At 42.5% G+C, this 27,255-nt stretch overlaps 1 protein-coding gene across 2 annotated transcripts; it reads left to right on the top strand.

The window, feature by feature from the left end:
- Nucleotides 1-624: 624 nt before the first annotated feature.
- LOC112833031 (caspase-14-like) lies at nt 625-26,120 on the top strand. Of its 2 annotated transcripts, none has more exons than XM_073901747.1 (7): nt 625-1,159; nt 2,840-2,892; nt 4,102-4,251; nt 8,256-8,481; nt 8,927-9,043; nt 22,275-22,384; nt 25,742-26,120. In XM_073901747.1, exons 1-7 carry the CDS (start codon nt 805-807, stop codon nt 25,838-25,840), a joined length of 1,110 nt encoding a protein of 369 aa, XP_073757848.1. In that variant the 5' UTR covers nt 625-804; the 3' UTR covers nt 25,841-26,120. The 2 variants fall into 2 exon arrangements, with proteins under 2 accessions (XP_073757848.1, XP_025739748.1); XM_025883963.2 differs by having other exon boundaries at nt 24,084-26,120.
- Nucleotides 26,121-27,255: the final 1,135 nt, after the last annotated feature.

The raw sequence follows: 27,255 nt of genomic DNA, 5'->3' as shown, positions 1-27,255 counted from the left end.
TCTGAGGCGAACCACAATTAGAGTGAGTTCCTGAGGGCCTCATCAAATCAGATAACCTAACAGCAGTGACAGTAATGGGCAGTCGCCAAGCTGAGATCTGCTACCCCAAAGAAATGTCCCTTCCATGCCCCACAGGCTGAACAGTGGGCATTTCCAACTTCTTGCTGACTTCAAATTCTCAAATCTCAACTTTTTCACCACTCGGTCTCCAAAAAAAGCTGGCTGAATGCAGTAGTCTCTAGGTGTTATTTCAGCGTCCAAGGTCTTCCCAGTGGTTCTTCCAAGTGGGATCCAGGGGGTTAGGTAGCTAATAAACACTCTGGATCTAAGATCAGTAGTTCTTAAAGCAGGCTGCACATTGGAATCACCTGAAGAGCTTTAAAAACAGCTGATGTGTGGGTCTGCCACCCAGAAATTCGATTGTAATCAAGCTCGGTTGTGGCCTGGGCACGAGGGGTTTTAAAAACGTTACCCAGGTGACCCTAACGCGCAGCCGTGGCAGAGAACCACCGAAGAGCCCTGCAGGGCAGGGTTCCCACTTGGCTCTCCGTCACCTGCTCCAAGGGTTAAGCCGGAGCTAGCGGGGCGGGGGCGGGGCTTTGGGGCGGGGGCGGGGCCGAAGAGGAAACAGGGCGGGAGAGTCCCGGTCACCGCGGCCAGCACGCCCGGCTGTTGCAGAAACGAGCGGAAACGCCTCCGTTTTACAAAACAAAGCGGTGAAGCGGGAGGCGTGCGCGGTCCGCGGGGCACGGACCTCGGCGGAGGGTCCCTCCAGTCCGGGCGCTTCGGCATCTTTGGGTGGCGATGGAGAGAGGCCTTGAGAGCTGCCGGCGCTCGGAGTCCAACGGCCTCTGGGCGCCTCGGATCACGGCGGTGGAGGAGCTGCAGAGCCGCGTGCAGAAGACCCTGGACCTGCTGTCCCCGCAGGAGCTGAGCAACTTCCGCATCTTCCTCAAGTCGGTGGACGAGGAGCCGCGCGTGACCCCCTGGCGACTGGAGTTGGAGGGCAAGAGCACGAAAGGGCTGGCCCGTCTCCTGGTCCAGCACTACTGCGAGCCCGCCGCTGCGTCGCGCGTCCTCATCAGGGTGCTGCAGCAGCTACGCCGCGCCGACCTGCTCCAGTGCTGGCAGGGCGCCGCCGCCGCCGCCGAGGACCAGGGTGAGCTGGGGGCTGCCAGGTACCCGGGCTGGGGGCGGGGCCTGGCGAGCCGGGGGGCCGCGGGGCCTGGGGCTGGGGGTGGGGGGGCCGGGCCCGTGTGAGCGCGGGGTTTGGCTGCGCCGCCCGAGGGTTCCGGGCTCGGCTTGGGGGCGGGGCACCCGGTTTGACTGGGGGTGCGGAGGCTTGCGGAGCGAGGAGCGGGCGGGCTTCCTGGGACCCAGTGACGCGCGGCGGGAAGTGGGAGCCTGGGGGGGGGAGGAGGTGGTCCCGAGAGTCGCAGTTCCCGAGCGCGGAATCCGAATGAGCCGTTGAAGAGCAGCCACCAGGATCTACCAGCACATTTTGGGATCAGATCGACTCAGCAGGCCTGAGATGCTTTGTTAACATGTACCTTCAAGAGATGATGATGTGGGAGATTTCTAAATGATGCAGTGCGGAGCATGGTATTGGAATTCCCGCTGTAGCATCACCAGGGAGTGTACTTACGGGGGCGGAGGGGGAGGGGCCCTGTTCTTGCACACCATGAGACTGCCATTAATCTATGATCAAGAAATGCAGTATGTAACAGGTTAAGGGAGGTTGGGGCTCCCCCCCTCCAGATTTAATAAACGTATGTACACGTAATATGTGTGTGAGAGAGACAGAAAAAGCAGCTCTTACATGAGAGCCGTCGAAGTAGACACGAAAATATACCGTCCGTGACCTCTGCCATTAGTATGCTTACGACCTGATCTGATCGAGCTTTGAGGTGTGTTACGGTTGCTGATGTTTAGACTTGTAATGAACGGATCACAGCGGTAATGGCTCAACGAACACGGCGTGTAGGCAGAATACCCGCTCAGTGGAAACGACTCTCCCTGCTTTGAGTCGCCTGTACAGAATTTGTGTTGTCCCTCCCAGCTCAGCTGTTCAGGTATCACATGAACACCTCTTTAGACTTTGAGTCTCTTAACTGTTGGCAAAGTGGTTTTTTTTTTTTTTCCCCAGAATCATCCACACTACACAATATTATGGCTGTACCCTGTCGGCACCCAGTAAATATTTGAATTAAATGCTAAGAGGTTATGTTAAATTAAAAAAAATACCTAATTCCTTTACTTTATCTGTCCCTTTATTGATGTCTTGATTGCCTCTTCAGAAAGTACATGTAAGGGGCACCTGGGTGGCTCATTTGGTTGGGCGACTGCCTTCGGCTCAGGTCATGATCCTGGAGTCCCGGGATCAAGTCCCACATCGGGCTCCCTGCTCAGCGGGGAGTCGGCCTCTCCCTCGGACCCTCTTCCCTCTCGTGCTCTCTCTCATTCTCTCTCTCAAATAAATAATAAAATCTTAAAAAAAAAAAGTACATGTAAAGTAATGTCAATCAATTACACCTTGTTCTTTTTATCTCTCGCCAGGCTCCTTCTGGCCTTGTGCCTAACTGGGGTCTAAGGGAGGTCTGTTTTAAGTTTCTAGCCTTGTAGGAGTTTGAAAGAGGGTGGGTTCATAATCCAGGGAACCTGTTCTAAAATGAGGTTAAAGCCTACAGGACCTGAAAACGTAAGGCAACAGAATTCTCTGGGAGGAGCTTCCTGTTAAGAGTAATGACAGTGGATTGATTGAAAAGAAAAAAAGTGGGGAAAAAATAATGCAATAATGCCCTTTTTTTGTTTTATTCTCTTTTCATGAAAATTCATTCAGGGATTCCAAGAAAGATTCCAAAGAGAAGCTATGATTGTGTGGATGGCGAACTGGTAAATATTTTTGCTCTTAACTCCAGCACTACACACTGGTGAGGAACAATGGTATTTAGCCACTTTAGCTGACATTGGAACATTTTTTTGTGCTGCTGTCTTGTTAATTAAAGGAAACTGGTTGTCTCAAGTGTCAGATCTCACTGCTTTCTGTTATGATTGTGAAAGATAAACATGAGCCATTTAAAACCGCTGTGCCTGCATTAACCAAATAGGTAGGCACTGCTGCTATTTCTGTTTTATAAATCAAGAAAAATGAGGCACTTGGAGGTTCGAGGATGACAGGCTGTGTGGCCTTGGACGGCTATATAAATTGCTGGTTGTAGGGTTTTTTGTTTTTTGGTTTTTTTTTAAGTTTTATGATGGAAATTTTCAATAAATACTAAAATAGAATAGAAAAACAAATCTCTCAAACTCCAGCCCATTGTACTTATGAGCCTGCTTCAGCAAATTAGTAACATAGGGCCAATCTTGTTTTGTCTGCTTCACGGCCCAATTATTTTAAAGCAAATCCAGATAACCTATCATGTTCATCTACAGATACGTTTGTATGAATCTCTAAATCTTTAGTACGAGAAAGAGGTTGTTTGAAACAACCACAATGCCATTATTCTACCTAAAAACAACTTCCTTAGTGTGTGCAAAGATGTGGTTGGGATTCAGATTTCATTGACTGGGTCCTATGTCTTTTGCAGGTGGTTTGTTTGAATCAGGATGCTGACTCATACAATATGTCAACACAATTACAGTCGATTGCTTTGTGTCCTAAAGCTCTTAACTTAGGATACTTCTCCCTTTAACCTTTTTTCTTATTGTTTAATTATTGAAGAAACCAGGTTATCTTGTAGCATGTCCCATATTCTGGATTTTGATGACTACAGCCCTGTGTGGTCATTTAACTCTGTTCCTCCATCTGCCATGCTTCCTTAAACTGATAGTGATAGCTATACATAGGAATTTAAAACTGAGATTGGCCTATTAGTCCTGGTGTAAGGAAGATATTTGAAAGAAGTATAAATCCAGTCATGCCTCCCCCCACCCTCCTTCCATAACTAATAAGAGAGACAGTCACTGTTGCAGCCCTGATCCAAACTGGGAAACCTCACCATTGATCCCAGAAGAAACTCATTATTTCAGATCGATGACGTATTTGGATTTCTGAGTTTGGTTTGGTTTGCTTTAAATATTACTGGCTTTCCTGGAAAATAGGACTGTTATGACCTGAGGGGCAAGCGGAAGGCTTTTGTCATGTGCGTGGAGAAGAACAGACCAGGGGCTCAGCGGGACATCCATCTAATGGAGGAGTGGCTTGGCCAGTGCCGGTTTGAGCATACACAGTGCATCGATCCTAACAAAATGGTATAATTTTCCTTTTTTTTAATTGGGTTTTGGAGGGGCACCTGGGTGGCTTAGTCGGTTAAGTGACTCTTGGTTTTGGCTCAGGGTCCTGGGATCCAGCCCTGCGTCCGACTCCATGCTCAGTGGGGAGTCTGCTTTAGGATTTCTCTCCCTCTCTCTCTGCTCCTCCCCCTGCTTGTGCTCCCTCTCTCTCAAATAAATAAATAAATAAATAAATAAAAATTGGGTTTTAGTACCTGGCAAGAACCAGGACCTGCTAAACAATCCCACGCATGTCCTGATAAGATTCTTGATGCTTTTGTAATCTTAAGTGTGTGATACCCTACCTCCCCTTCCAGTCAAGCAGGGACCTCTTGGGCTCCAGTCTTGGCTAGGGCTATGCAGATGAAGAGGGAAGGGGACCCAAGAAGGTGTTCTAAGCAAGATGGGCAAGGAGGCTCAAGGACAAGGCGAGAGTCTGGAGTAGGCAAGTTCCAGAGCCTTTGGGAGCAGGAAGGACCAAGGAAACCCCTTTGAGAAGTCACCAGGAGGCAGGCCAGAGGCATTGCAGCACTGTGAGTCCTTGTGGGATTCATTTGGAACCTGGAAGAGGTGTAGAGAGGGAGCTGATAGCCCTGGGCAGAATTGCACTGTGACCTAACTAGTTGATACTGAAAAAATAAGGTGAAAGAGCAGTGGTGGGAACTCCATTTGACCTCTCTGACTCTACCTGAGTCATGACCTAGACCTACCATTTTTTAGGGATAGTAACATGGGAAAGCTCTTCCTAGATCCCAGGAGTCCCTGCTAATGAATGTCCGGGAACAGTGCAGCATGGGGCTGTGGATGCCACATAGACTGCCTGGGCTGGAATCCTGTCTCTTCCTAGTTGTTACCTTAAATCTGGTTCTCACCCAAGGGTGATTTGTCCCCCTCATTTGGCCGTGTGTGGAGATGTTTCTGGTTGTCACACGTGGAGGGTAATGCTGGCCTCTGGTGGGTGCTACAATGCCCAGAAGAGCCCCCACAGCCAAGGGTTTTCTGGCCCCAAATGTCCATAGTGCCATAATTTGAGCAGCCCTGCCTGAAACTGACTACTTTCCTCTCCCGGAAACGGGGTTGATGAGAGTGGCTTATTTTGGAGGGCTGTGGTGATAATGAGCTGCTGTGTCAAAATGCCCAGTAGCGGGCTTATAGCAAGTGCCCAGTAAGCTTTGATTTTATTATTATTTCAAAGGTAAAAATAAGACTCATTTTCCCCAAGGATTGTAGGAGAATCTCTTACCTATTGCATGGTTTTGAATCAGATGGCAGATACGCTGCCGGTGTTCCTTTCGTTTATTCTCTTAGGGGTCTCCGGTGGCCGTTTTGCCTACATCCTGGCAACATTTAGTTTATTTGTAAATATTTAGCAGTATTACTGGCAAAAGTATTTCATCGTTCTTAGTTTCATTTTCCAGATTATTAGTTTGGTTAAACATCTTTTGGCCATTATTTTCCTTCTGTAAATTGTCTGTTCTGTTTCCTTTGCCCTTTTTCCTGCCGGGTAGTCTTTTTCCTGCTCTTATAGTTATTTTCCTGGACTTTATTCATTTACAAAACGTAGTGCACATACTTCTCTCTTGTGTCTGTTACTTTTTTGATTTTTTTTTTGTTGTTGTCTTAAGTTGTATAGAAGTCTTTTTTAAATTTTGTGTGAGTAAACCTGTCAATCTTTTTTGGTGGCTTCTTGATTTTTGTGTCTTGATTAAATCCCATGCCTTACCAACTTAAAAAATGTTTAAATTATTTTTCTGTACTATTTGTATAGTTTAAGGTTTCCTTTCTAACTCTCTGGAATTTTACTTTTGACGTGTGAGGTAAGAAGTCTTACCTTATGTCCAGATGTATAGTCAGTTGTCTCAACGTTTATTGAATGATGTGTCCTTCCCCCACCTATTTGAAACTCCACCTTTATCATGAAATAAAGTCCTATAGATAATTCGATTGGTTTCTGGAAACTAAAATATCCCATTCGTGTTTATTTATACTTCTGCCAGTATATCACTGTTTCATTCACCATGATTTTTTTTAGGACATTTTGATGTCTGACAGGACCTATCCCTCCTTTTTTTTTTTCTTGTTTGACTTCTGAATATTCTTGGCACTTCTTGAACATCATCTGTTCTCTGTGAGCTTGAGAATAATCTGGCTAAGTTCCACTGAAATCCTTTGGGAGTTTAATTGCCATGACACTGAACTGAGATTCATTTGGAGTGAATTGGCAAATTAATAGTGTTAACAGAGCATGGGCATGTCATGTGTATGTTTCCTCTTCTCTGAAGCTTTCTTTATCCTTTTCCTCATCTAGGTGATGTGTGTTTCTTAGGTTTATTCCTAGGTATTGTCCTTGTTTGGGTGTGACCATGAACAGGACCCCCTTTTCATTATGTGGTTTAAATGATTGTTGCCAGGGCACCTGGGTGGCTCATAAGTCGGTTAAGCGTCTGCCTTCGGCTCCGGTCATGATCTCAGGGTCCTGGGATTGAATTCTGCATCAGGCTACCTGCTCAGTGAGGAGCCTGCTTTTCCCTCTGCCCTTCCCCCTGCTCATGCTCTTTTTCTCTCTCTCTCGCAAATAAATAAAATCTTTAAAAATTTAAAAAAAAATAAATGATTGTTGCCAGGTAACTGGGGCGGGTGGTGGGTGGTGGGCATTAGATCTTTGTGAGTTAATCTTGTGTCTGGTCAGCTCGCCGGTCGCTAGTTCCAGTAGTTACTTGGTTGATTATTTTATATTTCTAGATAGTCATGGTATCTGTAAGTAATGAATTTTAGCTCTTTGTTTCTCGTATTTAGACTTCATTTAAAAAATTTTTTTTATTTAAATTCAATTTAATTAACATATAGTGTATTACTAGTTTCAGAGGTAGAGTTCAGTGATTCATCAGTTGCATATAACACCCGGTGCTCATTACGTCAGATACCCCCCTTAATGTCCATCACCCGGCTACCCCATCCTCCCACCAACCGCCTCTCCAGCAACCCTCAGTTTGTTTCCTAGAGTTAAGAGTCTCTTATGGTTTGCCTCCCTCTCTGCTTTCATTTTATTTTATTTTTCCTTCCCTTCCCCTATGTTCATCTGTTTTGTTTCTTAAATTCCACATATGAGTGAAACCATATGGTATTTGTCTTTCTCTGACTGACTTATTTCGCTCAGCATAATACCCTCTAGTTCCATCCACATTGTTGCAAATGGCAAGATATCATTCTTTTTGATGGCTGGGTAATATCCCATTGTATGTGTATACCACCAGGGTAGCTCTATTTTCAACTTTTTGAGGAACCTCCAAACTGTTTTCCAGAGTGTCTGCACCAGCTTGCATTCCCACCAACAGTGTAGGAGGTTCCCCTTTCTCTGCATCCTCACCAACATCTGTCGTTTCCTGAATGGTTAATTTTAGCCATTCTGACAGGTGTGAGGTGGACTTCATTTAACTTTTACTCACTTTACTGAAGTGAGGAGCTAGGATCTTGGCTACGAGGGCCATGGGAGCTGTGATAGTGGCCATTTCTGTCTTGCTTGCCTCTCTGTGGGGCTTGATTCTGATGACGTCTCCCCATAGGTCCTGGCAGACCTGTATTAGGTAGACACTTCCATTCCCTTCCATTTCTAGCTTTTTGAGGGCATTAGTTTTTGAGAATAACAGTTTTTATATGTTAAAATAAGTTAATAATATAAAATTTACATACACTAGCCCCTTGGGGAGCTATCATTCTGTTGTATTTTGTGGTAGAGAATTGGAAATGCCCTAATTCTGTCCAGGAAGAACCAGTGGCACAAGAAGAAATCGTGTGAATTCTGAAAGCAACCAAAAGGGAAGTTACCAGTTAAGGAACTGATATTTACCTCATACTAAGCCTGTTTGAGATGTGATTATTTTTGTATTTGTCATGTCCTCCGATTGCCTAGGAAAGGGGCCATCTCTAGCATTTCTGGTTTTTCTTACCTCCAGTTCTTTTGAATATGTTATCCTATTTTACAGGTGTTAATTGAGAAAATAAGATCATTCCGTGATGGACTCAATGAAAGTAAAGATGATGTTGGCTGTTGTCTTGTTACCCTTATGTCCCACGGAGAGAAAGGGTTTATTAAAATGGAAGATGGTGAAAAAGTCAGCCTGGAGGACATTTTTGAAATGTTTAATAATAAAAATTGTCCAGCACTTCAGGAGAAACCAAAGATCTTTATCATCCAGGCCTGCAGAGGAGGTAAGTGAAGACTTCTTTGTAACAGTCATGTTTCTAGGAAATTCTACGGATGAGTGAGAAAAGAAAAAGAAGTTAAAAATATTTGTTTGTTTCTTTAAAATCAGAGGCCCCTCTGCTGCTGTGACTTTAGTTGTGTAGTGTACTAGCGGCTTTGGGCTGGGAGGAAGGGATAGAAGAAGAACTCAGGCTGAGGAAGGGTCCAAGTCCCTCACGTCGTGAGGTGGGCCAGGGAGCCTCACGTCTGAGAGAGATGTGTGCAGTTTCCAGGGGCCGTCCCACCGTCCATGGGATGCCAGGCGGCCGGCCTACAGGGCCGACATCCAACTTCTGTAGCTTCTGCGGATATTTCTGTCTCTTGTGGAGATACAAGCTTGTTGGGACTTTGATTGAGGGCTCCTGGTGTCTGTGGTGTATTACTATAGTTTGTATTTTTGTTCTTCAACAGAGAAAAGAGACACCGGTGTTGAGACAGACGATGAACCCATGGAGTCTGACGACGTATCCCAGAGGAGGAGGCTGCCCACCTTCAGTGATTATTTCATCATCTATCCCACCCAGGCAGGTGAGAGCTGAGGGTAGATGACAGTGACACACACTTTCTTTCAGAAGGCTTGGGTCAGGGGCGCCTGGGTGGCTCAGTTGGTTAAGCAACTGCCTTCGGCTCAGGTCATGATCCTGGAGTCCTGGGATCGAGTCCTGCATCGGGCTCCCTGCTCGGCGAGGAGCCTGCTTCTCCCTCTGACCCTCCCCCCTCTCATTCTCTCTCTCAAATAAAAAAAAAAAAAAAAAATCTTTGAGGAAAAAAAAAAGAAGGTTTGGGTCATTCGTACCTTTTTTTTTTTTTAATTTTTTAATTATCGGTGCTTTACAAATTGACACGTATAAGGAGATTTTTCATTAACCCATCCATCTCTCTTTACAAGTGTTCCCACTTTTAGAGATGACAGGTTGGCATCTTACTGTTCATTTCTTCCGGGAAGGCACGAACCTCTGAGCAAAGTATCACATGGTAAATAAGATCATTGGCTCTCCTATGAAAAAGATCTTGGCCCAAAACCTAGTTCTGCCACTTGCTATATGGGAGAATTTCAATAGTTTTTGATCTCTAGATATATCAGTTTCTTCATGTAAAACGGGAATGATGGAATTTACTTATGTCATTGAGATGTTACATAAATTGAATAATATAACCACAGACATGCTTATCATAATAACTGGCAAAATCCAAAAAAAGAAATTAGCTACTATTATTACTAATACATTATGCTAATAATATCATCACCATTACTTCATTACTAATACTATTATTAATAAGGTAAGGTCCAAAAGAATCTTGTGTGTGAAGAGCCACCCCTTCACTTGATTCACTTGTAGGAGAGAGAGAATTAAGAGGTCAAGGACATTTCTTTAGCTGGGCTGTTTTTTTGTTTTTGTTTTTGTTTTTTGTTTTTTGTTTTTTTTTTAAAGTCATGTCTGCACCCAACATGGGACTTGAACTCACAACCCGGAGATCAGGAGTCGCATGCTCCACCAACTAAGCCAGCCAGGTGCTCCCCTTTAAATGTTTTTATCTTAACAAAGAAGATTAAGGCAGTTTACAAAAATGTATATGGAATTCAAGATAAATTTTATTTTTTTATTTTTTAAATTTTTTTTAGAGATTTTATTTATTGATTTGACAGAGAGAGAGAGATCAGACAGGCAGGCAGAGGGAGAGGGAGAAGCAAGCCCCCCTGCTGAGCAGGGAGCCCGATGTGGGGCTCGATCCCGGGACTCCAGGATCATGACCTGAGCCAAAGGCAGACGCTTAACAACTGAGCCACCCAGGTGCCCCCAAGATAAATTTTAATAAAGAAATGTAAGCAAAGGAACATAGGGCAACAACTTAAAATGAAACACAGTGGTAACATGTGAAAAACACCTCCATTAAAGTGAGATGTCAGATTTCACTCCTTGGTTATTTGCCCAAGAGAGATGAAAGCATGTGGCCTCCCAGAGTGGCACACAAATGTTCATAGCAGCTTTATTTGAAGTAGTCAAAGACTAGAAACAACCCAAATGACCATCAACAGGTGAATGAATAAACAAATCGTGGTATGCCATATATGGAATACAGCTCAGCAATAAAAAGAAATGAGCTGCTGACATAAACTAACCACAGAATTATTATGGAGCAGTTAAGGGTCAAGGTGAGGAACTTCATGTTCCAGTTTTATTGAATGAATGAATTTTATGACTGTGTGCTGGGCTATACATATTTAAGGGCTAGAGATTCAGTATTGAACAGAAGAACTAAAAATCTCTGCCTCCACAGAACTTATGTGCTAGTTGGAGACAGACAATAAACACATAGAGAAACTATATATTGTGCTATTTTATGATCCCATTTGTATAAAGTTCAAAAACAGGCAAAACTGATCTGTGATGTTAGAAGTCAGGATAGTGCTCGCCCTCCGGCATACAGTGTTTGGGGTGGTAAGGACCAGAGCGGGCAGGCAAGAAGGGGACTTCTGGAGTGCTGGCACTATCTTGTTTCTTGATGAGGGCACTAGTTACAGGGTGTGTTCGTTCCATGAAAATGTATTGAGCTGTTTTATACCCCTAAGCTTTGCACTCTTTTCTGTGTGATGGTTACCTTTCAGTGAAATGTTTACCAAAAATAAAGTATGTTACATGGTGACCATTGCTATGGAGAAAAATAAGGTAGGGACAAGGGATATAGGGAGTGTCCAGGGGCAGGAGTGGAGATTGCAATTTTAAAAAAGAGACGTATAGAGATGTCCCCACTGAGAAGCTGATTGTTGTGTAGACACTTGGGGGATATGAGAGAGGGTGAGCTATGCAGATATTTGAGAGAATTTGTTTTGTAAGATAAGAATACTTCATATAGGGGCGCCTGGGTGGCTCAGTTGGTTAAGCGACTGCCTTCCGCTCAGGTCATGATCCTGGAGTCCTGGGATCGAGTTTCGCATTGCGCTTCCTGCTCAGCAGGGAGGCTGCTTCTCCCTCTGACCTCCCCCCTCTCATGCTCTCTCTCTCTTTCATTCTCTCTCTCAAATAAATAAAATCTTTAATAAATAAATAAAATCTTTAAAAAAAAAAGAATACTTCATATATAGCAGTATCAAAAACTCTATGTATAGCGTGTCCCCACTGAGATAGAAGAGAGAACCTAGAGGCAGAACCAGCTATGCAGGGAAACGAGACATGTGACAAGCCATTGCTGATCAGTGTGGAGCGAATGGGGGGCTGTTCAATATAGTGCTGGGAAAACCAGCTTCCCCGTGGGAGAAAAGTAAAAATTTATTTTCAGATTTCTTGGCCCAGGGTTCAGGGCCTCTTTAATCATGTGAAATGTCCAATCTATAGTAATGCTCCTTTTATCTCTGATATTTGTGGCTTTCTTCTTTTACTCTTTATCGGTCTTACCAGTAGTGTATTTAGTTAAGAACCTATTTTTAGTTTTGTTAATCCCCTCTAGTATCTGTTTTTGATTTCATTAGTTTCCATTTTTCTTCATTTGGAGGCTGTTTATGCTACTCGTCTTTCCCCGGCTATTTCAGTTAGGTACTTGGCTCATTATTTTCTATCTTTTTAAGCATATGAGCATTTTTAAAGCTTTAATTCCCAAACAAACAAACAAAAAAAAGCTTTAATTCCCTCTGAGGACTGCTTTCACTCTGTCCTTCACATTTTAACATGGACCAGTTTTATCCTTCAGTTCTAAGAGTTCTTAAATTTCCATTGTTCTTTTACATGTTAGAACTATCTCTAAATTTCTGTGTTGGGATTTTAAAATTTGTCCTTTTGTTACTGATGTCTGGTTTATTTGTGTGAGGAACTGAGAAAGAATACGGATGACGGTACTGATCTGAAATATGTTGAGACGTGGGTTATGCTTTGGTCTTTAGTAAACTTATTTTAAAGATTTATTTATTTTTTAGAGAGAGAGAGTGAGAGAGAGCATGTGAGCCCCGGATGGGGGTGGCGGGGTGGAGGAGGAGCAGAGGGAGAGAATCTTCACATAGACACTATGCTGAGTGGGGAGCCCAACCCAGGATTCAGTCTCAAGACCCTGAGATCATGACCTGAGCCGTTTGAAACCAAGAGTCGGACCCTTAACCGACTGAGCCACCCAGGTGCCCCTCTAGTAAACTTGTTAATGGCAGCTGGACTCTCCTAGATATTCTGTGTGTGCTTAAGAATATGTGTCCTGCACTTGTTGAATGCAGGGTTCTAAATATTTCTATCAATTAAGCATAATTGTGTTCCATTGTTTTATGTCTCCACTAAATTTGCTTGACCTGCCAATATCTGAGATAAGTGTTTCCATATGTCATGTTATTGTGGTAGGTGTGTCTGTTTCTTCTGTAGTCCCAGTGTTTTTGTTTTCTTTATTTTGACACAACCTGAGTAGAGGCATACAATTTTAGAATTGTGAAATATATAGAAGAAATAAGATAAAATGTTCTAAGCACTCTTTAGTGAACCTACTGTCCCAAGTATTGCTTTTTTTGTGTTAGTTCCTTTTGTCTGGAATTTATATAGATACTTGAGTATTCTTTTGCTCCATATTGGCCTGGTATACCTCCTTCAGACTGTTTTCTATGAACCTTTCTGGGCCGTTATGTTTTAAGTGGGTCTCTTTTAGATAGGATATAGCTGGGTTTTGGTTTTGTTGTTGTTTTTTTTTTTTTTAATTCAGTGTGACATTATCAATCTTTTTATTGGTAAATTAGGGCAATTTGTCTTTATTGTGACTATTGATATATTTGCCCTTTTGCCATTTTATTTTGTGCTATTTATTTTTCTTTGCTTTATTTCCTTCCTTTATGGCTCTTGTGTTTGCTTGATTAATAGTTTAGTATGTTATTCTAACATTTTTTGACCCCCTGCTGACCTAGAAGGTAGGCATCCCATAATTCTTTTTCTCATGGTTACCCGTGAAATTTTATACATGTGCAGTTAGCCTAAAGTTAATTTTAAAAAAGCTTATTTTTACTCCCTGATGATTCAAGGAACCTTAGAACACTAATTCCCATTACCTTCTCCCACACCTACGTGCTACTTTTAAGATTTATTTCTTTTCTTTTTGTATCTTGCTTGACATTGTTTATATAAAAATATTTATGTGTTCTTAAATTGCCTTAAATTATCCTTCCACTGCCCCCTGGTTTTCTTCTGAATTAAGACATCAATTTAACACACTTTCATCAAATGTGTTGGCACACACTAGGGTGGCAAGCACTGTTCTAGGTAATACCTAGTCCTTTTTTTAAAACCCCACAAATTAGAACATTATTTTTTTTTTTAGGATTTTTTTTTTTTTTTTTTTTTTTTTTACAGAGAGACAGCGAGAGAGGGAACACAAGCAGGGGGAGTGGGAGAGGGAGAAGCAGGGAGCTGAGCAGAGACCCCGATGTGGGGCTCCATCCCAGGACTCTGGGATCATGACCTGAGCCAAAGGCAGACGCCCAACCGACAGAGCCACCCAGGCGCCCCTGGAAGGAGGTGGAACCTGAATGATTATCTGAAAGGCACTTTGAAACTGCAGCCATTTAGTAGGTTGACAGTTGAGGAATAAGATCGATAGATCATTCCTCACTTCAGTCCCTTTTTTTTTTTTTTTAAGATTTATTTATTTTAGAGAGAGACAGACAGAGCATGACTAGGGGGAAGGGCAGAGGGAGAGGGAGAGAGAGAATCTCAAGCAGACTCCCCGCTGAGCACAGAGCCCCACGCAGGACTCGATCCCATGACACAGATCATGACCTGAGCTGAAATCAAGAGTCAGATGCTCAACCAACTGAGCCATCCAGGCGCCCTCAAGTTAGAACATTATTATTATAAGTTTACAATCCATGTTTGTTTCTGTTTATTCATGTGATTACCATTTTCTTCTCTATTCCTTCTTGAATCTCAGATCATTTTTCTGGATTCATTTTTTTTCTTCCTGAACTATATCCTTTAGAAATTCATTTAAGGAAGATTTATAGGTGAGAAATCCATTTTAGCACCCAAATCTGGCTGATTATTTGACAGAATCTTTGCTTATTTCTTCTTGTGAGTCCATGTTTTATTTCTTTAAACATTTCAGGCGGTTATTTTATATTTTGTACCTAATACTTCCAACGCCTGCTGGCTTTGGGGGTCACTCATTGGGTTGCTTTTGTTGACTGTCGCTCATGGTGGCTTATTTGTGTGTTTGAAGTCTTAGTTCATTTGTCGAATCTTAATCTGTGTGACTCCTGGGAGCATGAATAGGGAATGCTTTTCTTTAGGGAGGATTATTACCCACGTGGACTACTGTAACCCTCTTTGGGGTCACAAGGTGAATGCAGGAATCTTAGGTTCATCTCCGGCACCTCCGGGCACATCTTAAAGGATTTTGTGCCCTCGCTGGAGGTGCTCCTACTCCCTCGGACGGGGTGCAACTCTGTGTTTCATGTTTACTTTCTGCTCTGAGCTCAGGTTTCAGTTTCCTCGTTTGGAGGAATAGGAGCCTTGGAGATTTCCATGAATTTCCGTCAGCCCAGGATAGCAGTAAAAGTTTTATTTTAATCAAGTTTTATATCTGGAGGAGCATTTAAAGTATATGGTATCGGGCTCCTGGGTGGCTCAGTTAGTTAAGCGACTGCCTTCAGCTCAGGTCATGATCCTGGAGTCCCAGGATCGAGTCCCACATCGGGCTCCCTGCTCAGCAGGGAGTCTGCTTCTCCCTCTGACCCTGTTCCCTCTCGTGCTATCTCTCATTCTCTCTCTCTCAAATAAATAAATAAAAAATCTTTAAAAAAAAAAGTATATGGTATCAGAAGTGGAAAATTTGGAATATGTGTTAAAATCTCTCAGAGTTACCCACTTTTATTTCATCAGAGAACACATAAATGGCCTGGCAGTACTGAGTATATGTGGGGATATGGAGCAACAAGTACTTCCATACACCACCAAGGAGAGCAGATTAGTTCTACTTCTTTGGGGAGCAATGTGTGATACCTAGTAAAGTTAAAAATAGGTTTATGCCATGACCCAGCAATTTCACTTCCACATATATACCGTAGTGCTGTGGTCCCCAACCAGGGGGCCACAATGAAGTCACATAGCTCTACTTAATTCTGGGAGCCGCTAGCTTGAGATCGTTTATGGTTTCTACAATTAGATTATGCTGCATTCTTTTCAATGATACCATATCTTGGGGGAGTTAAGTTTTGGAGGGTTGCTGAGATAAAAAGCAAGTACTTAGGTATCCTAGGTTGAAAAGTCATGCAATGCCCAACAGGTGCACACATCCCATTAGTAAGTAATTATGGTTCTTTAAGAAAGAAATTAAAATATTATTTGTCTTTCAATTTGTGTGAGTTCTTTCGCCCTAAATGGCTAATAAGTTATTTAGATAATAATACGGAGCTTAGACCTAACTACTTTAGTAAATGGAATTCTTAGATATTTCTTTTGGCCTAGGAGCAGTGCAAAAAAAGTTACTAAGACACTAAGGCACATGAACTGAGAAAGTCTGGGAACTTCTGCGTAGGGGAATCTTTTGCACATGTATATGCGTGATATGGGATGACCAACTGCTCTAGTTTGCCAAGAGATGGAGGGGTCTCCTGGGATACTGGACTTTTCAGTGCTAAAACTGGAAAGTGGGTGAATGAGGATGCGTTGAGCACTCTAATCTGGGCGCTCCTTGAAATTGTTTATAGTAGGGAAAGTGAAGAGGCGGGAAACTAAAAGCCACTGGGAGTGGTATATTCATACTGTAGAATATACTATGCCACAGTTGAAAAGAATCCGCGTGGAGAAGTTTTAAATGTAACAATGAATGAAGATAAGGCAGCTGTAACAGGATACAGATAGTATGCCTTTCAAATAAAGATTTAAAAACACAATAATACAATCTATTATGACTGAATATATAGCTGGTAAAAGTATAAAAATATGGCACAAAGAACAGCCAACACCTTTGTAACAGGGACTACCTCTGGTAGAGGTACAGAAGGCAGGGAAGTGGGGCCAAAAAGTAGTCAGGGAGAAAATTCAAATGAGGCTTCAACTGTATTTCACCAACAGAGAAGGGCTGAAGCAAATAAAGCAAAATGTTTCCTGTTTGTTAGATCTGGGTGGTGGATGCTCAGGTGTTCGATACACTATTCTGTGTTCTTCTTTTGGTATTTTTAAAGAGATGGGAGCTAAAGAAAGAAATTGGAAACTGCAGATGCAGCCAGCTCTGATGGAGTTTTGCTATAAAGGGAGTTGAGAAATAGACAATCTGGATGGTGATGAGGGATCAAAGGTTTTTTTGTTGTAAAGATGGGCAGTACTGCTGCACAGCTGCTGATGGAATGATCCAGTAGAGAGGGGACTTTTTTTTTTTAAGATTTTATTTATTCGTGAGAGGCAGAGGGAGTGGGAGAAGCAGGCTCCCCCTGAGCAGGGAGCCCGACACAGGTCTCAATTCCAGGATCCCGGGATCATGACCTGAGCCAAAGGTAGTTGCTTAACCGACTGGGCCACCCAGGCGCCCCAAGCCGGGGGGATATCTTTAGGAGAGATTGCAGGTGCAACAGCTGGTGGAGCTGAAATTTTGAGCATAGGCAGTGTATATCCTCCAGGGATTAAGTTAGACTGATTTTTCAAATGGAAGAAAGAAGTTGCCCTTTTCCTCTGTGGGGAGGACTCCAGGAATAAAAAAAGTCACAGTAGATTTGGGTTTGTTTTGGTTTTATTTATTTAAAGTTCAAGCAAAAACACAATGTGTTGTTCAAGAATAGCATACACACGTATGTATGTATATGGTAAAACTGACATTAGTGGTTTCTGTGTGGAGGAGACGGAATGGGGTCTGGGAGGGGCACACAGGTGGATGCTAATTTTCCTAATACCTGAGTCAGTGAGCAAAAGACCTAATAGAACATTAGGTTTGGGCTATTAACGGATAATTCCTACGGAACACCATTAACATGGAGAAGATGCTCAATTTAGAAGACGAAAGTAAACAATATTGGAGTACCACTTTTCATCTATCAGATTGGCAAGAGATCAAAAAGTTTGAATGCCTACAGGGAATATACTTCTTAATTCCTGGTGGGACTGTAAATTGGTAGCATTTCTTGGGAGGACCACTTGGCATCGTCTAGCAAAATTGTAAATGCACACATAATTCCTTGTCGAGGATTTTATCTTCCAGATATTTAGTACATGTCTGAGTGACATGTGCTCAACGTTGTTCAGTGACATTGTTTATAATAGCAAAAGTATAAGGACAACCTAAACATCTATCTATAGGGGACTCGTTAAATAAATTATGATAAATCATAGAGTAACAATTTAATCAGAGGAAGAAGCTCTTTATGTATTGATGGTGAGCAACCTCCAAGATGAACTGGCAAAAACAACAACAAAAAAAATCAGGTCCTAGAACAGCATGTATAATATACTACTGAGATCGGGAGGAGGGTGGTTATGCCCTCAAATATGTATCAGCCTCTTTGTACGCAGCATAGATCTGGAAGGATACACAAGAAACAGGTAACTTTGGTTTTCTTGGGCATGGAATGAGGAGGGGAGGGAGACTTTGCTGGATTCCTTTTGTAATTTGAATTTTAAAACATTTGTATTTGAGTCTGTTTTTTTGGTTTTTGTTTTAATTTTTTATAAGATTTTATTTATTTGAGACAGAGAGCTACAGAGAGAGAGCATGAACGGGGGAGAGGCAGAGGGAGAGGGAGAAGCAGGCTCCCCGCTGAGCCGGGAGCCCAATGTGGGGCTTGATCCCGGGACCCTGAGATCATGACCTGAGCCCAACTGAGCCACCCAGGCGCCCCTTTTTCTTTGTTTTTAGATTCCACATATAAGTGAAATTATATGGCAGTCTTTCTCTGTCCAGCTTGTTCTACTTAGCATAATACGCTCTGGTCCATTCATGTTGTCACAGATGGCAAGATTTCATTCTTTTTTATGGATGAGTAATATTTTACTGTGTGTGTGCACATGCACACATGTGCACATATAAGATAAATACGTAAAGATATATATATGTATATATACAGACACTCTTATCGATGGATGAATTGTGAGTCATTTGAATGTATTATCCATTCAACAAATAGATTTAATCACTTCTTGGCCTTTTGGCTAAGATCATGTGCAAAAAATGGATTCAAAACGTTTTTAAGTTATCTTCTTTTAGAAATTGGAAGATTTCAACAAAATTCAGGTTTCTGACATCTTAGCTCACCATAGACATTTATACCAGCTACCTGACCGCAGTGAGTCCTTAGAGCTGTCTCTCCTGCTTTGTGACAGAGGCATGTCACCTGTATGCAAGAGAAGCTGCAACGTGCTTTCACCTGCTTATTGGCTATTTGAAGTTAGTCTTGTGATTGTCGCTCATATTCTATGGCCAGAGTTCTCTAAACAACTTATTTTTTTTTTAGATTTTATTGATTTATTTGAGAGAGAGAGAGAGAGAGAGATCATGAGCAGGGGGGAGGGATAGAAGGAGAAGCAGGCTCCCCACTGAGCAGGGAGCCCGATAGGGGACTCGATCCCAGGACTCTGGGATCATGACCTGAGGCAAAGGAGACGCTTAACTGACTGAGCCACCCAGGTGCCCCTCTAAACAACTTTATAATGCAAGTATGGGGAGTCCCGGTCCTAACGATATTTTATTTGACCTTGTTTGGTAAATCTCTGGACATTTACTAGCTTTCGGCCAGAGTCTAAAGTTCTCCAATATCACTCATCAGACTCATTTTTTTTGTGGCCTAGAATCTGTCCTGAGGACTGAACCCGTGGCCATGAACGTAGGGTCGCTGATTATTTTCAAAGCAATGAGATTTATAATCTGTCATTTGATAAGATACTTGGCAGCTACTCTGATTTTCGTTTTGCTGACTGGCATGTGATTCTTCAAAGGTGTTGAGACTGTGTTAGGTCAGAGGTTTTCAAAGGTTAGTTGCCATAACCCACAGGAAGAAATAGCTATTGTGTTTCACTCAGTCTAATGCCTTGATTGTAAGACATACCATTATTTTGTATTCTCCAGAAGCTACCAATTAGTCTGTGCCACAGAAGAGATTATACATCACATCCAGATTTCAGATTGGTGGGAAAAAGAAACTTCGATCTTAGAAGTGATAAAATACATAATCCATTGTAGTCTATGATATCTATTTATATAGAAGTATAAATATACATGTAATACTAGTTTTATAAATCATAGCTGCCCTTGCTACATTTGAGCCACTTTGATATTTTCTATTACAGCCAATTTTATCCCATTGTAAAAAAAGGCAGTTTCAGTCTGCTAAATTGATTTCTTGGCTGATTATTGGGTCACAACCAGCAGCTTGAAGCACACTGGACGAGATGGATTGTCAAGCTTTGTGATGAGGCATTTCTGACTCAGATTTACTCTCAGAGGGACAATACTGAAATTCCTGTGTAGTTCCTACACTGAACAGATAGGTTCTGTGGATTTGTTTACAACATTATGGAGATGTAATTGAAGTATGAGCTGTACGTATTCCACGTATACCATTTGAATGCATAGGAGAATACATTCATGACACCATCACCATGATTAAGATCAGCGTAGACTTCTATCACCCCAAAAAGTTTCCTCATGTTGAAATCTATCCCTGCCTCCATCCCCATCCCTGGGTCACCACAGTTGTACTTTCTGTTACCACAGAGTAGATTACATTTTCTGGAATTTTAGATAAGTAGAATTATATAGTATGTATGTTTCCTGTCTGCCTGCCTGTCTTCCACTCCACATAATGATTTTGTGATTCATCCACATTGTTTTGTCTATCAATAGTTCATTTCCTTTTATTTCTGAGTGGTATTCAGTTGTGTGAATATAACACAACGTGAACACAGTGTGTTCAGCCATTCACTGGTTGAACATTTGATTTGTTTCTAGTTTTTGGTTATTAGAAGTAAAGCTGCTGTGGGGGCGCCTGGGTGGCTCAGTCGTTAAGCATCTGCCTTCGGCTCGGGTCGTGATCCCAGGGTCCTGGGATCAAGCCCCATATTGGGCTCCCTGCTCGGCGGGAAGCCTGCTTCTCCCTCTCCCTCTGCCCCTGCTTGTGTTCCCTCTCTCATTGTCTCTCTCTCTCTCTGTCAAATAAATAAATAAAATCTTAAAAAAAAAAAAAAAGTAAAGCTGCTGTGAACACATGTGTGTAAGTCTTTGGGCATATGATTTTGTTTTCTTTGGGTACATACCAAGAAGTGGAATGGTTGGTTCATACAGTAGGAATATGTTTGACTTTTATTTTTATTTTTAAGATTTTATTTATTTGTCAGGGAGAGAGAGAGCACAAGCAGAGGGAAAAGGAGAAGCAGGCTTCCTGCCAAGCAGGGAGCCCGATGCGGGGCTCAATCCCAGGACCCTGGGATCATGACCTGAGCAGAAGGCAGATGCTTAACCATCTGAGCCACCCAGGCACCCCTATGTTTGACTTTTAAAGAAACTGCCAAATTGATTCTTTTTCAAAGTGGTTGCGTCATTTACATTCCCGCCAGCAGTGTATGAGAGTTCCAGTTTCTCCACATCCTCATTATCAGTTGGTTTGACCTGTTTTAAAAATTTTAGACAATCTGATGGGTGTGTAATAGTATCGCCTTGGGGGTTTAATTTGCATTTCTTGGAGGACTAAAGATTATCTTTTCCTGTACATATTGGCCATTCATATATCTTCTTTGGCTGAATGTCTGTTCATATCTTTTGCCCAATTTTTTATTGGGTTGTTTGTTTTCTTGTTAACTTGTAAGAATTATTTATGTATTCTGGATACAAGTTCTTTGATATGTATTACAGATATTTTTTTCTGGATCTGTGGCTTGCTTTTCATTTTCTTAATAACATCTTTCAAAAAAACAAAAGTTTTGGGAGCACCGGGGAGGCTCAGATGGCTAGGCATCTACCTTTGGCTCAGGTCATGATCCCAGGGTCCTGGGATCGAGTTCCGCATTGGGCTCCTGGCTCAGCGGGGAGTCTGCTTCTCCCTCTCCCTCTGCCTCTCCGCCCTGCTTGTGCACACACACACTCTCTCTCTCTCATGAATAAATAAAATCTTTAAAAAAAAAAAAGTTTTTAATTCTGATGAAGTCCAATTTATCAGCTTTTTCTTTTTATAGTTTATGCCTTTTATGTTCTAAGAAACCTTTGCCTATGCTGAGGTTGCAAAGATGTCCGCGTGTTTTTTCTGTTCCAACCTAGATTTATTATCAGAGGGTACAATTTTGATATTCCCATCAAATTTCCACACTAAACCGACATATTTCATGTTTTTTAATCTAACAGTAAAAATAATTTCACTGAACTTTTGAGGACGCCAAAATGAATTCTATATGGGTGTGTTCTGGGGGTATTTAGCTTAAAATCCTAAAGCAAAAGTCAGAAATTAAAAAAAAAATAAAGAGAATGAAGTAAATATGGCAAAATGATGGTAACTGTTGAATCTAGGGGATGATTATATGAGAATTTGTTAAACTTTGCTTTCTACTTTTGTGTATATTTGAAAAAGTTTTATTTAAAAAATTCATATAAGAGAATTGCCCTCTTGAGGGGTTACGTGCTGTGGTCACAGGAGTCCCCTGGGAGGCTCAGGTGCTTCCTCTTTTTGTGTCTGTGTCTCTTACAGCCCCAGACATACTTATTAATGCAAGAGTGCTTCTGTATTCTCAGTTCAAAGCCATTTTCCAGGTTTAAATGTGGGTAAAAGACAAAGTTTGGTGCAAAGGGAGGAGGAAAATGGACGAAATGTCTTGTGTTTGCTTTGTAGATCACGTTGCTTTACGACACCCTCGCACTGGCTCCGTGATGATTGAAGCGATGTCTGAAGTCTTTAAACAGTACGGAAATAAGTGGCACATCGCTGACTTCTTCACCAAAGTAAGTACATTCCAAGGGAACTCGTGCTCCATTTGTGCTGACGGTAATGCACTTGATGAGAGCATTTTCAGGAGAAGGTTGACTTTAGCCATGAAAACACAAGAGATGCTGAAAAGTTGCTTGGAAATGATGGGCCAATCATGAGTTTCGATGATGGTGGCATTCAGAAAACATGGTTGAGCCAGCTGCTGAGGGAAACGGATAAGTGACACTCTGTTCATTTGTAATACGAGTGCATTGGATATGAGGTGAGCTTTCAAGTTCCTTCCTGCTCTGTGGCCCACCATTGCAGTCAGCTTTGGCCTGACTCAGGACTTCTTTAATGACCGACTCTGGCTCACATTTGTTTCCCCATTTTGTAGCCCAGAGTAAACATTCACTGAATGAATGGGTGCCCAATAATGGCAGTAGATTTATACACGAACCATAGTTTGTGGAGAATGGCCCAATTATTGTAGTTTATCATATCAGGATTAAAGGGCAATTTTCTTCTCAATCTGAGAGTTTTACATCCAAAGAAAGCTAATTAGAAAAGACTGTCAGACTACAGTAACATGGGGCACCTGGGTGGCTCAGTTGGCTAAGCGTCTGCCTTCAGCTCAGGTCATGATACCAGGGTCCTGGGATCAAGCCCCACATCCGGCTCCCTAATCAGTGGAGAGTCTGCTTCTCCTTCTGCCCCTCCCCCTGCTCCTTCTCTCTCTCTCTCTCACTCTCTCTCAAATAAATAAAATCTTTATAAAAAAAAAAGTACAGTAACAACAATGCTAACATCTATTATCTGTTGCATGGCTCACTCCATGTCAGTTACTATTCTCTGTGCTACACAGATATTAATCCATTTAAGCCTTCCACACCCCTCAGGTAGCTACTGGGATTCGCATCCACTGTGACAGGTGGGGGCTAGTCAGTGGCTGCGCTGGCATCCCAGCCTGGGCAGAGTGCTTCTAGAGTTCATGCTGTAATCACTGAAAAAATGTTTTGCCTACCAATGTTCATTAAACCTTTACTGAACACCCTTCATTTTTATTTTTATTTATTTTTAAAGATTTATTTATTTATTTGTGAGAGAGAGAGTGAGTGCATGGGAGGGGCAGAGGCAGAGGGAAACAGAATCCTCAAGCAGACTCCTTGCTGAGGCGGGACTCGATCCCTTGACTCTGAGATCATGATCTGAGCCTAAACCGACAGTTGGCCGCTTAACTGACTGAGCCACCCAGGCACCACCCTTCATTTTTTTAAAGCACTTGCTGAGTAGGCCCTAGCAAAAAAAAAAAAAAAAAAAAATCCAAAAATGAGCATGATGTGGCCTTTGTATTAAAGGCACATACAGCTTAGTTAGGTAGCAGATGGTAAATGTGCTCATAACCAACCCCAAGATTGTGGAGCTGTGGGATGTTTTGGACATAGCTTTATCCAACCCTTTCATTTTACCACGTGTTCCCAAGGCTTAGAAAGGGTTAATACCTTGCCTTCTATTACCCCAGGGCAAGTTGAGACCAAACCTAGGTCTGTGGACCTGAGTCTACTGCTCTTCTCATCCAGAGTGCTGCATTCCAAGCACTTGGTGGGACATGCTCTTTCAAATGCCATTTGCATCGCTTTCCGGAATGCATAGAATTCGGCCATTTCACTCTGTAGGGTTTACGAAAAGTCTTTTGCTCAGGGCTTTTAGACAGTTTGTGCTTTAATCTTTCAGGTGAATAATAGAGTGGTGCACACTGAATTTCATCTACATGAAGAACCAATTAAAGTATCACTCGTCATGGAATCAACTTTAACTAAATTTGTGTACTTCTGACATCAGGAAGATGAAAAACTAAGGAGTGCTTTGTAACAGACTTTGTAAAGAGCTGAGAGCATTTGTAGCATAGTACTCTTAGTTACCATTTTGCATTATTACTGTCAACAGCTGTATTTCTGCAAATCGTTTTGCATATATATAGTATTTTTCTAAGATTGAACCGTGCTTTTTTGACACTTAGAAATAATTTGACTTCTTTTAAAAGATCACTGTTTTTTGAAAATGATTTTTCCTGAACTGTTATCAAAACATGGAAGTCCAGCTCTATTTGTGGACCATTTTTATCATGTGCTTTTTTTTTTTTTTTTTTACTGATTGCACCCCATCCTCTCCCACTTGGTGCTGGTGTTCGTCCTCATTTTCTTGGCTGTCTTCAAGAACTGTCTTTATGTAGTTTTGTCCTATGTTTCACCTGATTTCCCCCATATTCTTGTCTGTAGCCAGACTTGTCTCCTTTTGACTCCATAAGCCATTCTCTAGTCTTCCCTGGATGTTCTCATTTGCAGTCTGTGCCCTTGATGCCTCATGTTTCCACCTTCCCCCATCCCCCAGCTTCCTCCCGGCTGCACAGTACCTTTGAACTGCTATTTTCTCTGCCTGGAACACTGTTCCACCCCAATCTATTCAGTCCTTCAGAGTTTGGCTCAAGCATCCTTTGCACAGGGAGGCTTTTCGCAACCCCTCATGCTAGGTCAGCCTTTTCTACGTGCTCACAGACCCCATGCTTTTCTTCTGCAGCAGTTAGCACTACTGTACTTAAGTGACTATGTAGTAGCTGTTAAATCTCTCTCTTCCAGTTCAGTCATAAGCTCCGAGAGGCAGAGGCCATGTGTCTCATTCATTGGTGTGGCCCAGCTTCTATCCTTGCCTGAAGACACAGAGAAGCGCTGTGATGAAGGTTTACTGAATGACTGGCCTCTGTCTTTCAATTATTTTGTCCATTCCTCAGACCTCACCTCATAACCTCTGTGCATCTAGCCACCTTCTAGTCATCCCCACCTACTTGGACGTCCTGTGGCCACTTTAACTGAACAAGTTGGAAGTCGACCTTATGTTTCCCTTAAACCTCTTCATAATACCCATCTCATTGTTAATAATCCTTTGACTCCCCACTGCCGGCAGAATACACTCAAATTCCCCTAGGAGAATATCCCAAATCCTTCTCTGTCAGGCCTTAACCTATACTGCTTGTATACTGCCTACTTGTCCTGGGTCTTGACCACTCCAGGTGATTTGCCCTCCCCTCAATAACCCCCTCTCACAGAATCAGGCTTGTGGATTACTGAATGTTGAATGAATGCTCTTGGCTATGTTATCATAGTTCATTCTCTCCTTTCTGCCTGAAATGCCCTTTGTTCTCACTGTATGCTTCCTCTATACCATGCATTCCTTAGGGTGCAAGTTGGGTCCCATCCCACTAGAATGAAAACCTGTATGTAGGCCAGTGTTTTTAGAGTAACAAACTCCGGACTGAGCATGAGTTTTCATTGTAACTGTGTTCTAACTTCCGGTGTAACTTTGGACTATATTAAACCCCGGTTTCCACATCACAGCTGGAGGTCTGGTTCGGCTGGGAACTCATTCCACTGGACTTCGATGAACTTTGGCTTAATAAACTTCGTGAATATCCTGCAGGTGTGGCTTATTCCTGAACCTAGAGGTTCACACTGGCAGTTGCATAAGACTGTTGGGCCTGTACAAGGTTACAGGTGTTTGGTGAAAATGCTCTGAAGATTGAGGGTCACGATGACTGAAGCAACCCGGAATCTCCAGGCCTGTCTCCATTTCAAGGGACAGTTATGTCCTTTTTAGTTAATGTGATTTCTCAAGTATACATATGTGTGATTGAATTTTTTAAACTTTGAGTTTTGATATTTGGTATGTAACTTTGCTTTTTTATAGAGCATTAAACTGTCACCTTGGTTCATAAAATATCTGGTGAGCCTTCTCTGTTCACTTGCATGCTCTGTGATCCTAGGATTCCCGGAACAGGTGCTCATTTCAGGGGAACGGCAGCAGCTGAAATAGGCAATAGCTCTCATTTCCTGAGAGAGGTTAAAGGACTTCTTCAGAGTCACACCATGTGGCGAAGCTGGGATTCTAATGCATGAGCACTTAACCGACTGAGCCACCCAGGTGTCCCCCTTTTTATTATTTTTTAAAGATTTATTTATTTTAGAGTGTGCAAGCAGGGGGGAGGGGCAGAGGGAGAGAAAGAACCCTGAAGCCGACTGTGCCCTGAGCGTGGAGTCTGACATGGGGCTCAATCCCATGACCCCAAGATCAGGAGCAGAAACCAAGAGTTGGAAGCTCAACGAACTAAGCCACCCAGGCGCCCCAAGTTTTTATCTTTTTAAATATGAACCCCAGAAATGAAAAGTTTACAAAAGATAGGCTCTGAGATTTTTATTAAAAACTGGCATGAACAGGGGCACCTGGGTGGCTCACTCAGTTAAGCGACTGACTTGGTTTTGGCTCAGGTCATGATCTCAGGGTCGTGACATTGAGCCCCTTGTTGGGACTCTGTGCTTAGCTCAGAATCCACTTGGGACTCTCTCTCTCTCAAGTAAATCTTTTTTTAAAATGGGCATGAATAAAAAATGTTGCAAAAACGTGTGCAGAGGACGGGGAGGCAGCAAGGTGGCACAAGAACACTACAGATATTCTTTGGTAAATGCCTCTTGGGGCAAGGGCTCCTCACCATGGTTTACTGCCACCACAGTCAGGCATTCATCATCTCTGGACTTTTGTCAACTCATTTCCTCGCCAAGGATTTTCATCACACAGTTGAGTTCTCAAGAGCAAAGGTATTGGGGCGCCTGGGTGGCTCAGTCGGTTAAGCGTCTGCCTTCAGCTCAGGTCAGGATCCCAGGGTCCTGGGATCGAGTTCCGCATCGGGCTCCCTGCTCAGCGGGGAGCCTACTTCTCCCTCTGACTCTGCCTGCTGCTCCCCCTGCTTGTGCTCGCTCATTACGTTTCTCTCTCTCTCTCTAATAAATAAAATCTTAAAAAAAAAAAAGAGGAAAGTTATTTTGTGAGAAAAATATTTTGTGGAGAAACACCTAAA

The sequence above is a fragment of the Callorhinus ursinus genome, unplaced genomic scaffold (genome assembly GCF_003265705.2).
Source record: "Callorhinus ursinus isolate GAN/ISIS: 27379988/994484 unplaced genomic scaffold, GSC_fseal_2.0 scaffold1, whole genome shotgun sequence".
NCBI classification, from domain to species: Eukaryota; Metazoa; Chordata; class Mammalia; order Carnivora; family Otariidae; genus Callorhinus; species Callorhinus ursinus.
Note: the sequence above shows the minus strand (reverse complement) of the source record. Positions and strands in the feature narration are given on the sequence as shown.

Bases quoted from the DNA above. Each gene is read 5' to 3' on its own strand.
- LOC112833031 (XM_025883963.2), top strand. From the start codon at position 805: ATGGAGAGAGGCCTTGAGAGCTGCCGGCGCTCGGAGTCCAACGGCCTC. The intron at 1,160-2,839 runs GTGAGCTGGGGG...AAATTCATTCAG, and splicing joins CGCCGCCGCCGAGGACCAGG to GGATTCCAAGAAAGATTCCA. The intron at 9,044-22,274 runs GTGAGAGCTGAG...TTTGCTTTGTAG, and splicing joins CATCTATCCCACCCAGGCAG to ATCACGTTGCTTTACGACAC.